We start from the raw sequence: 13,361 nt of genomic DNA, 5'->3' as shown, positions 1-13,361 counted from the left end.
TAGAGCCTCATCTTTCTCCTGTAGAGCAGCTGGGGGTTTTGAACTGCTGACCCTGAGGATTGCAGCCCAGCTTGTAACTACTGTCACCAGGGGTCCTTTGAGCTACTCGGGGACTTCCCAGCTGCCGCTGCTGGAGGTGTGGCGCACGCAGGTCCTTGTTAATTCACAGTGACTCCAGGCCAAGGAACTGATTCGTGGGGTTCCCCTGCCTCTAGTCTTCATACAGGCAGCTCTCCTGGTCTGTCCCCCGCTGGGCGCAGTGCAGAGCGCTCAGCCACCCGTACCGCCACGGCCCTTCTGCAAGGGGATGATGCACACAAGCTGCCTTGGTCCTGGCCCACAGAAAGCACCCGAGAAAGTGTTCATTTGCAAATGTGGTCTCTCTTTTTTAGCTCATATAATGTTATCGCCATCAGACAGACACGCTCTGGTGGGAGGGTGAAAAACTCCACACTTCAAAGTATCAGATTTGTGCCGGGATAAAAGGGGGAAAAACCAAAACACACATTTATTTTACAAGGTATTTTCCTAAAGTGTTATACACAAAGGTTGAGTGTCTGTAGGAAAACAGAAGGTAATTGTAGGAAATTACAGAAGAGTCAACATTGTGCTTCACACTTGAAAAGAGGCAGGTTTTACAAACAGCTGCAGTCAGTGAGGAGTGCAAAGTGTGAACGGCTCTGCAAAGTGTGCACAGACTCGCGTGGATGGTGGCGTGATGATGGCGTGGATGACGGTGTGGAGGCCAGCAGGTAGGCTCTCGCGAGGACCGGCCTTCAGAGCGGCCCTGCTCCGGTGTAAGGCTCTCGATTACCCATGGTCATCACAGAGGGCTGGGATGCACACAACTCTAATTTCCTAAATTAATTTTGAGTAGCGCCTTTGTACTTCACAGCAGCACAGTGTCCCTGGGTGACAAGCTCTCCCGCCCTCTGCTCAACGCCGAGGAGGCCGCGGCAGAAAGCTGCGAACACCTCATTCTCCTCGTGGAAGAAGCCAAGACGTGCCCGTGAAATTGTGCAAACAAGAAATAGGAATAGTCGAGAGGTGACTATATAAATGATTTAATTTGTTTTTTTTCTTTCTTTTTTGCCCAGTAGTGTTTATGATTGAATTTGTGTTTTTATCTTTCTTTTTGGCCCAGTAGTGTTTACGAGTGTTTTGACAGCTTTCTCAATGATCTGTTGCCTCCTCTTACCCAAGTAGAGAATTAAATTTGTGGGAAAGAGTGTTATGATCAGTCCCAAAGGAATCCCGATGTATTAAATAGGCCAGAAAGCGGAGGTTCATAAAGAAAACCAGGAGTCCAAAGATAAAATCAAACCCTAGGCAAACCCAAAAAGCATGTCAGGAAGAAGACTGGCTCGGTTGGTCATACTTTGTCTCGTATCTTAACTGGGCTGAAGGCTTTCCCTCCCTGGAAAGCAAGCCCCCTTGAGAATTTCCCTCACATGTAAACCTTAAAAGCCACAATATAAAACAAAGCAGCAAATCCCCAACACCACCCCCCGCTAGATCTGAAAGCCATATTTTTTAATGTACCAAATAGTTACAAACCATAAATGCGTGTTAACGGCATTATCCTTTCTTAGAAAAGTTAAGGGCATGCTTGGAACTGTTGTCAATTCTAATCTCGGCTGGAATAGAAAGCTACATTTGACACAGGATTTGTTTTGTATGCCTTCCCTAATAGCTCTTCTACAAACTTTGGAAACATGCGAGCAATGTCAGGTGTCCTCAAAAGCCTCGGAAAGGGGTGCATCTATCCCCACTGGCCCACCTTTGGTTCCATATGCGGAACCAAGCACTCCCCAGTCAAAATGGTAAGTCTTCCACCGCTTTCCGTGTTCAACCATTAATCAGAGGCTGTTTAATATGCCTGTGTTCAGTGCCTGCAGTCCACATGGCAGTCTAAACATTTTCTAAAGTGCCCATAAATATGTTTGTACAAGTTAGCAGTATAACATGAGGATTACAGAGACTTTTTTCCAGAGTACACGACAGAAAAGGCGTAGAGCTTCAGTTGACACTATAGCTGCTCATGTCCTCCCCAGTTCTGCAGCGCAGCAGAGAAACAACTGGTTCAGTGCGTAAGATTCTCCGAGGATTGCTGATATTGAAAGTGCAAGGACAGAAACCATCTCCTGCTTGTGCTTACCCAGGAAAGGCTGTTTTGAGCTCCAGGAGCATCTGACACTTAGAATACAGCGGAGCAGCTCTATAAAAGACATAGTAGTAAGTGAAGCTTCGTGAGCTTTTAATTATAAAGAGATTGTGCAAATATTTACCCACCATTATTAAATCTGAAAGTTCCATTAAAACTGTGGCTAATTGGAATGGCAGCTCAGAATTTTAAAAAACAGGGACCCAGGCAAATGTCGTAGGTATTCTGGAGAAAAGGTTGCATCTGAACCTTGCCCTCGTTGGAGGAGTGAGGCCTGGGAGAGCAGGTGCCTTCACAGCAATGGCGCCTCAGTGGCTGGTCTCTGTTCAGAGAAAGACAGCCCTCAGTGTGCCCACCCAGGGCGATTCAGGGAGGTGGTCTGCACAGGCCCACGCCCGCCTGCCGGCCATAGATTCACTGGCTCACAGGCAGAGGCCTGACCAGGCCAGCCTTCAGCTTGGCACCAGAGAAGCTGCCCCGGGAAGGGAAAGCCCCCGGCCTGCAGCAGTCTCCCCTGCCCTCTCCTGGGCCTGGGCCTTCCACCCTGGGCCTTTTCTGCGGGTTGGGCCTTTTCAGCCTTTACATCTCAGGGAGGGGGACCTTGATGCTTCATTCTCATCCCTGTAGGGCTTTCAACTACCAGTGCCGACTCCGCCCCATGGCTGGTCCTGGCCCCTCAGCCTGGCAAGAAGTCCTAGTAAACCACAGGCGCTGGAGAGGGCCAGAGGGAGGCTGCAGGGAGGGCAGGCACTCGCTCCGCCGGGGGTGACCGAGGAGAGGGAAGAGCTGGGCCGGGAGGCAGGGAGCACATTTGGATAGTGCTGGCTTCCAGAGGCCCTATTTCACTTTTCCTGGACTTGGAGTGGTGCCTCGCGGATGTTAGGTGTGGGGAAAGGGTAGGTGACCAACTCCCAGCAGGAATGCCTGATGCAAACAGAGATTACGAACAGGATCAGAATGGAGCTGGGTAGGGACTTGGAATTCGCAGCTACTCTGTGTGTGTGAGAGAGACACTGTGTGCAAAGACCATGAAGATTGCTATAGGGAAGCAGATGCATTTTACAGAAAAGAGTTTCTCCTGACTCAGCAGCCAACTGTTTCAACTGCTCTTCATTTGCATACAAGCCCATGCATCACACGGAATCCTACCCCATTTCTCACCCAAGTCATTCTAATGCTTCATACAACCAAATGAAGCAGAATTCATCAAACCTATTAGATTCATTCCGAATCCCTAAAGGACGGCTTGCTTTAGCACTTCCATGCTAATAACTAAAACTATTATTTTTCATTTCTTACGTCTTTAGCCATGGCTGCCTCATAAATATAATACCTATATAACTTGCTAAATGTTGCCCCAGATTGGAGGAACAATTAAAAAAAGCAGGGGCGCGCTGGGATACTGCACCAGCATCCCCGTGGGCCCCTCCCCTCTCCCCCTAGGTCCTGATAGCCAGTGTCACCCCTTCAGGGGCTCTTCTCTTCCGTGGTTAGCAGGCTGCAGAGGGAGGCTCTGCCACAGATGGATTGAGCCCGACGGAAGAAGCCATCTCTAGGGGATGAAGGGCTAGCTCCCGCAGGGCGTGTGGACACCGGGCGGAACCGGGGTCAGAGCTGGCTCCAGCTGGGCCTCCCTGGGGCCCAGTGCAGGCGTGGGAGGAGGGCAGGGGCGTGTCCGCAGGGGGTAGTGGGCGCTGACACAGATGGAGGTGGCCAGCAGGCATGCCGGGGCCTCCACCTTGGGGAGCCCCTCAGACTGGCCCACGCCCACTGCAGTGTCCCCTGCAGCGCCTGTCACGACCCCAGGGAAATTAAGGCTGGCTCACAGCGCTTTGCGGTGCCTTTTGCTACAGAGAAAGTCAGTCGGTACACAGAGGGAACCCCGGTGAGAAGCTGAGCCGGGCACACGGCGGAGCTGCTGGGGGCGGGGGTACGACAATGGCCGCTGCACTGGAAGGGGGCTGGGGAAGGCTCCGCACGGGCAGCGGCGGCCGGGCCTCACACGGTGGTCTCTATGGTCTCGATCACCTCGAGGTCCGACTGCGACGGGGACAGGAGGGTGCACTCGTCCGGCTCCCAGCTGCTCTCGGGGCTGTAATCCTCCTCCGAGCTCAGCTCGGCCCCCTCTTCCGTGTCCTCGTCGCACGATTCCACGTAGTGGGCCCCGAGCGCGTTGATCCCCGAGTCCTCCGAGCTCGACGGGGAGGCGCAGGGCTCTCTTTTTGGCGAACTGCTCTCGGTGGAGATTAAGGCATCGTGGGCAGAGCCCTCCTCGGCGCCCGGGGGCGGCGCGGGCAGCGCGGGCTGCTTCTGCACGTAGCACATCTTCCCGTTGATGCACTTCACCTGGTAGTTGTCGAGGAACAGGTCTGAGATCGTGCAGTACCTCGGGGCGTCGGGGGGCACGGGCGCCTGGAAGACGGACGCGAACTTCAGAAAGTGCTGCGTGAGGGAGACGGAGATCTGGATGGAGTTGGTGGCTTCCTGAGGCTGCGCGGGGATCTCGGTGCTCGGGAGCTGCTCCACCGGGGTCATCGGCTGGTACACGTATTTGCCTGTGGGGAGCACAAAGAACACGCCTGAAGTCGCGCCGGGCTGCCCCCGCCACCCCCTGGTGACCACTGCTCTCCTAGGGCTCAGAACACCCTCACCAAGATCCCAACCACCACCTCCCAGAATCAGTGAATCCCAGAGTCCTTCGAAATTGATCCCATCAGCTGAAAACGGCTGGCATCTAACAGTTTGCACCTGGGATGCGCAACACGCTTTAGGAATCTTCATTTATGCGTCTTCCATTTATAATGTACCTGCGGGGTGGGGGCAGGCTTCTAACCCACTGCCATCAGCTGGATTCTGCCGACCGTGAGCGACCTTCTGGGGCAGTGCACAGCTGCCCGCGGCTTCCCTGGCTGTCATCGTTTGAGTCACAGACTGCCACAGCACTCTCCCAGCAGCGGCTGGTGGAATCAACCACCAGCCTTTCCTTTTGAAGCCAAGCACTTAACCACTGTGCCACCAGGGATCCTTAGGTGGCTCCGATTGCCCTTGTTTTACAGGTAACTAACTAATTTAGTATTATGCTAGAAGAAAGACGGTCCGTGTTGTGGTGTGGTAGAACCAGACAGTGGAATAAATAACACATGGCCACATTATCGTCCCATTTCTAGCCTTGATCACTGCATGTTAACAGAGGAAGGACCCACATGAATGTGCTATCAGGATCATGGAAGACCATCACTTGCTAACTTTCTGGTGGGAGAGAGACAGAGAAACAGGCAGAGGCCTGATGAGAGAGTCCTGGTCACTCTTAATGGCTAAGGTGTGCCATGAGCTCTCAGGAAGCCAGCTCATCGGGTGTGGGAGACTGAGGACCTGGAAGCAAGTGCACTCGTGACCACAGGCTTGGCCCGCCATCCCTCGTGAGAGGCCTGGCTCCACTGTCTGAGATAGGGAAAGCACCTCCATGCACAAATTCCTGGAACGACGTTTCTGCACCTCACATCCACCCCCCATACACGCTAACATAAAGCTGTCTCCTCCAGATGCCTGGCCTGGCTCCTCACATACGCAGTTAAAGGACACCCCTTCTCTGTGCCCCTTCGTCTTGATCTTGCATGCCTGGGACTCCCTTGCAGGCTTGGAATACTCCAGCTTAGCACCTTGCCTTTTGTTTGATGTGGATGTGCACCATGAGGCCTGCATGCCTCCAGAGTTACAGAACCCACTGTTAATACGCTCAAGACTCTTCTCCCCTCCAAATCTCCAGAGAACGGAGTCCCCTGCACTCCGCTGTCTTCTTTCTTTGCCATCTTTCATTGTGCACCTCGCTCCGCAGGACCGTTTGGCTGTGGGGCTGGACCCCACAATCAGAGGCCACAGAGAGAGGTAGTGGCACAGGGCTGGGAGACACTGTTGGGTGTTTCTAAGAAACTAAGCTGCCTATTTCCTCCTGCTTCTTTCTGTCCTCCCCGTTACATTGAGCAAAGCTGCCCAATCAACACCAAGCTCACTGCCATCAATACTGACTCCTGGCAATGCCCTGTGGGTTTCCGAGCCTGTGGTTTGTTCACAGGAGTAGAAAGCCCAGTCTTTCTCTAGAAATTACTTGTTTCATACTGCCGACCATGCGGATCTCAGCCCAATGTGTAACCACTACACCACCAGGGCTCCCCAAGCTGCCCCAGTGCTGAGGAAACAAAACAAGACAACCCAGTCCTTATGTCTCAAATGATTTCAAAATGAAAAACTGAAGGGAAGTGTGATAGGTAGATTTATTGTGCCAACCTGGCCAATAAGAACATGTGGAACTAATAAGGTCTCAGTTTAATTGGAGGGCAACGAGATAAATGGCTCAGTGAGCCTTGCCTCCCTCTCTCTTGCTCTCTGGTGAGCGGACCAGTGTGCGGCTGCCTTAGCTAGTTCTCTGCCTCAACTTGTGAACTACCCTACCTGTGGGACAGTCAACCCATGGATCACGTTGCTAGAGCTTGAGGTTCCTTTGAGACCTGCTTTGCCACGCTGCTGGTGTGTGCATCGCTTGAGTGTGGGACTGTTGGACCCTGTCATCTGGCTCATTGTTGGTGAGCAGCCCTGCTGTTTGCTGCGTCTAGCCAGACTGCCTGCATTGCTCTACAGAAGACTCTGCTGTCTGCTTCCTTGACATTGGGCCCAGCAGCCCTCGTGAGTTGAAGGACTTCCAGCATATTAACTGTTTTATAGAAGTGAGTTGAACTGAGCCCTCTGTACTGCTGTGTGAACTAATTAGCTGTTATATACCTTCTTGCTGTGTGTGTGTGTGTGTGTGTGTGTGTGTGTATACAGAATCATAAGTGTCCTGGTTTTGTTTCTCTAGAGAACCCTGTCTAACACAGAAAGGAAAAAAACAAACAAACAAACCCTTGTAGGGTGCAGGGACAGACTGATTTTTGGAAAGAGAGGGCAGGGCTGGGCCTTGACTATTCTTTTCCTTGGCAGGTGGGCCGGAGGTGATTGAGTTCGGGAGGCTGAGGGCAGCAAGCACTCAGGAAATGCTCACTGCTGAAAGCTGGTTAAACTCATTCTGGCCCAAGAGCCCTCTGGGTTAGTGACCCCTTGAAGTCATGCATGCAAGAATCCGTCCAGTTCTCGAGTCCATTGCTGGAAAAGAAGGGTCTCTTCAATACAGAGTGCTAGAAAAAGTGGATTTCCACATGCAGAAAAATGAAATAGAATCTTTGTCTCACACCATACACAAAGACAGATTCAAAGTGGATCGACGACCTAACTGTGAAAAAGAAAGCCATGAAATCCTTAGAAGACAATGCAGGATCGCCTGTCAGGCCCAGCTCTGATACAACAAATGCACAAACAGCCAAAGACAAGTTGAATAAATGGGATCTCATGAAAATTAAAGTGTTTTGTTTTTTTCTCATCAAAAGACTAAAAGTAGAAAGACAAGCTATTGGCTGGGATAATATCTTTGGGAACTATATATCTGATAAGAATCTAATACCCAAAGTATATGCATATATAAAACATCAACAACTTAAAGAAAAGAAAACCCAAGAGAAAAATGAGCAAGGGGTTTGATAGACGTTATGCCAAAGAGAATGGTCACATGGCCTCCAAACGTGGGGGGAGACATCTCATGACTGCCATTCGCCCTCAGTGAGATTCAAATGAAAGCCACATAGGTGCAAGCCACACCCACTTTCAGAACAGCTTAGATTTTTTTAAAAATACAAAAAACAAACAATAAGCTCACTGACATCAAGTCGATGCCAACTTATAATGACCTTGTGGGACAAGACAGATCTGTCCCTGTGGGTTTCTGAGAGTTAACTTGTTACAAGAGTAGAAAGCCCCCAAACCCCATCTTTTTCTTGAGGAGCTGCTAGAAGTTTCAAACTGCTGACCTTGCGGTTAGCAGCCCAACTAAGAACCACGATGCCACCAGGGCTCCTTTAAAAAGATGAGGGAACAGCAAGTGTCGGGAGATGTGAGGGAGCCTTAGCCACTGCTGGCAGGAATGCACAATGGTAGAGCTGTTGCAGGAAATAATGCAGTGGTTCCTCAAGGAGCTAGCAGGGCAACTACCAGGCGACCCTGCACTTCCAGTCCCAGAATGTGGTCCACGAGACCCCAAACACTTCAGAGCAGAGATGGAAAGGTTGTACACCAATGTTCAGTGCGGCACTTTTCATAGCAGCCCACGGATGGCAGCCATTTGAGTACCCATCACTGGCTACGTGGGTAAACCAAGAGTGGTGCACACATCCGGTGGAATATTACCCTGCCCTGCGAAGAACAGAAGTGGTGACACGTGCCACCGGAGGATGGCGCTCGGAGACATGATGCCAAATGAACTGAGACAACCAAAGAGGAGCAAACACTACGAACATGGTCAAAATTCCCATTTCCTTGATGAAAGGAGGAGTTAGTGACCTCAACAAGAAAACACCATTAAAACATTAACTTCATGCAGGTACCCTTAAACATTCCATTGTTGTTGTTGATTCTGAAGGCAGAGACTACCTGGAGGTCTCCCAGATGCTCCGGGGGCCCCACCAGGATGGCCAGTGGGCAGACTGCCAGGCCTGTGACCACATGGCCCCCAGCCTCTGGGTTCCCCAATGGGCCACCCTTCTTAACCCTTCATGACTAACCCTTCTCTCAAGCCCTCGACCTGCTTCCATAGTGCCTTACTTCTGATTGTCAGACATCCTTTACTGGGCCTCGATTACGTGACAGGCAGTGAATCCAGGACACGGAGTTCAACCAGCAAACAAAGCAGACTGTGCCCTGGCCTGTGCCCTTCCACGGGTCCTCTAGGAGAGGGCACAGGGCAGCAGTCACACAACACAAAAATGACACAACAATACAAACCATGAAAATGATAAGCAGAAAGGGCAAGGAGGCCAAAGTCAAGTCGGTGATGAGAAGTAAAACTCTGGCATCCCCGAGGCTCGCTGACCCCTGCAATGACTGCCCTGAGGAGACATTTCAACCTGAAACTGAAGGAGGCTCCCCTAAAACCATCTTTAACCCAAGCAGTGGCTTAGCTTAATTAGTAAAAGGGGGTGGGGGGCCGAGAGCAGGAGCCGAGGGGCTTGTGAGCGCCGTGAAGATGACCTCTCTGGCTGGCCTGTTCACCCTTTGTCCCCTCGCCACCCATGTGGCAGACGTTTCTAACACGGGCTGGTTCTGCCAGAAACACCTCGGATTCATTATGCGACTGATTCTGCGTTCATTTTGGGTCATTCAGAAATCTTTTACTGCTGGCAAATTTCTGCAACCCCCATGTTTGGTTACAAGACTCCATATGGGACTGTGACTGACAGCATAGGAAGCTTCCCCCTAGAGCCCAATAAAGGCGGGAGTCTTGTAGGCAGCAGTCAGCACTCAGGGTGAAGGAGAGAAGTGAGCCCATCAGACTGGCCTTTCTGTCTGCTTCCATGCCAGCCTCCTCGTCTCACTGTCTGGGTGCAGAGACAGTTCACGGGGAGCACTGAACAGACTTCCACAAACACGCTGGCACTTCTCCGCCAGGATCACACGCGGTCTGGTGTAGAGCCCAGGACGAAAGATACGGGCTAGAGGAGCAGAAGAAAGTTCCACCCAGCAACCTGCCAGGCTGGAGAAGGTGCCAGGCGGAGCAGGAGCATCAACTGGAGCCCAGCTAGGAGACAAGGCAGTGGCGGGCCTGGTGCAAAACTACAGTGGTAGCAGAGTGTGGCTGGCTGGAGCAGGGGCTCTCCTGTGACTGAGACCAGCAGACCGGTCTCACTCCGTCCTCTGGGGGCAGCATCACCCTGAGGTCAGACACAGAAGGGGACCTGCTGCAGAGTCAATGGGTACAATGGAAGCTTGAACCTGTAGACAACAGGCATTTGGAGGTGGGCAGGGGCGTCTGATTGAAATAAGGTGGGCCAGGGGTGTGTGGTGTGGTGTGTGTGGGGGTGGGGGGTGGTATAGAAATGGGAATGCTCTTGGGATCTGCATTTAGGGGTTTCACCCAGCAAATACGTCTTCTCTTTTTCCATTTAATCGTGAAAGTGCTGCTGACCTACCTGGAGCCGTTCTGCAGAGCTGGTTTAATTCAGTAATTGGTTAGAAAGTGGGAGCTGGGGGAGCCCTCTCTCTCTAGAATGGGTCACTGGGGGTGGCGTGAAGCATGAAAACCATATGTTGGAAAGAAAATAATGGCTGCTGACAAGGCAGCCCGTGGCGATGCAGAGCCTGTGAGGTGAGGTGCGGTGCTGGAGGGCCGCCAGAGAGGGGCAGGCTGGGGGAGTGGGAGACAACGGGACGTGGCTCACAGTTCACCTACGGCCTGCACAAGGAGCAAGAGGCTGCCCCAGGAGCCCCTCTCCTGAGCTAAAGACAGTGCAAACAGGCGAGTCATGGCTTTGGGGTCACAGATCCTTGATCTCATGACCGGTCCAGCCTCCTGCCTTTCTCTGCCAAAACCACTGGTCCCTGGGCTGAGTCACCAGACTGGGCAGTGTGGAAAATGCATCCATTTTGCGGACAAAGAAATGTGCGATGCAGCAAATGTGGTGAGCCTGGAACCAGAATGCCTGCGCAGTGTTGTGCTATCCAGGACTTCACAGCTGGACTGTCCTGCAGACCCCACACGGGTGACGGGAACCAGTAATTCAATGGGCAGACATGCTGACGGACCAAAGCTACAGCAAGCAGTCTAAGACATCTGCCACACTTTCCTACTGAACTGGGAATGAAGGATTCACTCACAAGAAAAGAATGCTAACCAGTCAACCTGATCTAAAAAATGACCATCTTGAGGCATCTCAAGTGAGCAGTGCTGGCTGAGGGGCTCAGTAAACAGTCATGGAATTTGAAAACTATGTACCTCTGCTTAAGGTCATTTTGGGGTGGGGGGGAACTCGTCTATGCATTATCCAAAAACCTCTTTTTTAAACATCCAATGGCATTCTGAAACTTCATTTTTTAATCATCAGTCAAAACAGAAATGAAACAATTCTAAATATCGGTGAGATGTCACTTAAAATCAAAATCATTTAACACAAATATCCATGAATTTATATTCTCCTACAAAATTAAAGAAAATATACACAGGGTGGGGGGCATATTAACCCCCCCAAAAGGAAAACAGCTCTGCTGGGAGGAGCTTTCACAGTTTGTGTTTTTGCTGCTAAGTGAGCTATCTAGCAACTTGCTAAGAGTTAGTGTGCCCAGTGGCATCACTGGTAAGGTTCTCTCTGGTCACAGTGAATTTTTTTTGTAAAAGTAGTTTCGTTCGAACCTCATTTTTTGTGATGACCAATTTAAGAGAACAGCATGGGGCTGTGAAATTTTGTTTCCTGCTCGGGAAAAATGCCGCAGAAACTGCTGTGATGTTGAACACAGCTTACAAGGACAGCTCTATGGGAGAAACTCAAGTGTACAAGTGGTTTTCTCATTTCATAAAAGGCGAAATGTCGATTCATGACAAACCTTGTTCTTGATGTGCCAGCTTCCTGAACAGACAAATGTTGAGTTGTATGGCATTTGGAGTTCATTCTACCTTGTCAGACTGTTAATCAAGCTTTCTATTTAGAACAGTGGTTCTCAACCTGTGGGTCGCGACCCCTTGGGGAGGTGTCGAACGACCCTTTCACAGAGGTCACCTGATTCATTACTGTAGCAAAATTACAGTGATGAAGTAGCAACGGAAATAATTTTATGGTTGGGGGGTCACCACAACATGAGGAACGGTATTAAAGAAGGTTGAGGTATTAAACGGCATTAGGAAGGTTGAGAACCACTGATTTAGAGGTTCTGAAAAGATTGCAAAACAGTATGCAACAAAACAGACCTGATTTGTGGCAGACAGGGGCCCCCCGCGGGGACTGGTTTTGCCACCACAAAATGCACCTTCCTGCAGCCATCTCAGTGCATCAGTTTTTGGCGAAGAACAGCATGCCTCCCATGCACCTGATTCACCTGGCCTCATTCTGTACGAATTCTTTTTGTTTCCATGAATGAAGAGGGACATGAAAGGACAGCAATTTAACGACATAGAATCGGTGAAGAAAAAAAGGAGAGAGGTGCTGTCAGCCATCCAAACAGATGTTTGAAAAATGTTTCCAAGAATGGAATCTCAAATTAAACAAATATATTAAGTGCAATGGAGAGTACTTTGACGGTGATAAAGTTGTTTCGTTAGAAAATTTAAAACCATAGCTTTGGTAAAAAAAAAAAAAAAAAATCCAGTTTTAGTGGGTACCCCTCGTACTCATCATGTTTTTTCCTCAAATCAATCTCAGTGCCATCAAGTGAATTCTAACTCACAGCAGCCCTATAGGACAGGGTGGAACTGCCCCTGTGGGTTTTCAAGACTGTAAATCTTTATGGGAGCCTCAGCTCTCTTCCATAGAGCAGCTGGTGGAGTCGAACTACTGACCTTGCCGTTAGCAGCCCAACAGCTCCGCACTACGCCACCAATAAATTCGAATAATTATCTCTTATTTCTCTTGGATCTGTGGTCTTAAAATCAGTGCCATGGGGGGAAATCCTGGGGTAAAAATAACAAATGTGGGCTGTATTGACCAGCTAAACAGTGTCCACACTTCACTGTCCATTGCACTACTCCTGAATGGTGCCAGGGAGGCGCAAGTGATGGCACAGAATTCAGCTTGGAGCTTCATTCCTGGATTGCCACTTTGTGACACAAGCAGGGTCGTGGTAAAACCTATGGAGGGCTTCGAGCCACAGCTGGCACCAAAGGCCTGGTTTATCAGCTCCACAAGCTCCCTTTAGGGCCTGCTTCGCCCCCTGGGCAGCAGCCTGAAGGTGACCGTGAAGAGCAGCTTCCTGAGGGGAGGGCGCTGGAGGAGCCTGCAGGAGAAAGGGCTGCTGCTGGTGGGGAGCAGTGAGGGGCTAAAGCTGTCTGGGGCGGCTCTGCCAAAACCACACACCCAGAAAGACTCGTGATATGGCCCCCTGCTGGTCCTGAGGTCTTGGCCTGGCCTGGCCATCATCTTCCCTGTCCACCAGGTTCCCTCCACGCCCACATTACTGGAGGCTGAGTGCCTTCACCTTCCATAGCTGATAGGTCCAGCTGGGGGCAAGCCAGAGAAGGGCTCTGCTACGTGTGGGCGCAGCTCCACTCTCTCCTCTGGAAGGAGATCACCTTCCTCGTGGGTAGTGTCTGCACTGAGGCACGGGGGAGTTTCCCTGTATCTCACAGGCTGAC

The 13,361-nt window shown here is 50.8% G+C and overlaps 1 protein-coding gene across 1 annotated transcript in view; it reads right to left on the bottom strand.

The window, feature by feature from the left end:
* Positions 1-480: 480 nt before the first annotated feature.
* CUNH3orf70 (chromosome unknown C3orf70 homolog) overlaps positions 481-13,361 on the bottom strand; it is a gene marked incomplete at its 5' end in the record, with an annotated part of 77,909 nt that continues 65,028 nt past the window's right edge. Inside the window, one exon of the mRNA XM_004713472.2 lies at positions 481-4,719. Coding sequence (XP_004713529.1) covers positions 4,163-4,719 — 557 coding nt within the window. The remainder of the gene's footprint in view (positions 4,720-13,361) is intronic.

This window comes from Echinops telfairi, unplaced genomic scaffold (assembly GCF_000313985.2).
Source record: "Echinops telfairi isolate 266 unplaced genomic scaffold, ASM31398v2 ScPeMD7_7407;HRSCAF=8445, whole genome shotgun sequence".
NCBI lineage: Eukaryota > Metazoa > Chordata > Mammalia > Afrosoricida > Tenrecidae > Echinops > Echinops telfairi.
The sequence above is the reverse complement of the archived record's forward strand: the minus strand, read 5'-3'. Positions and strand labels throughout refer to the sequence as shown.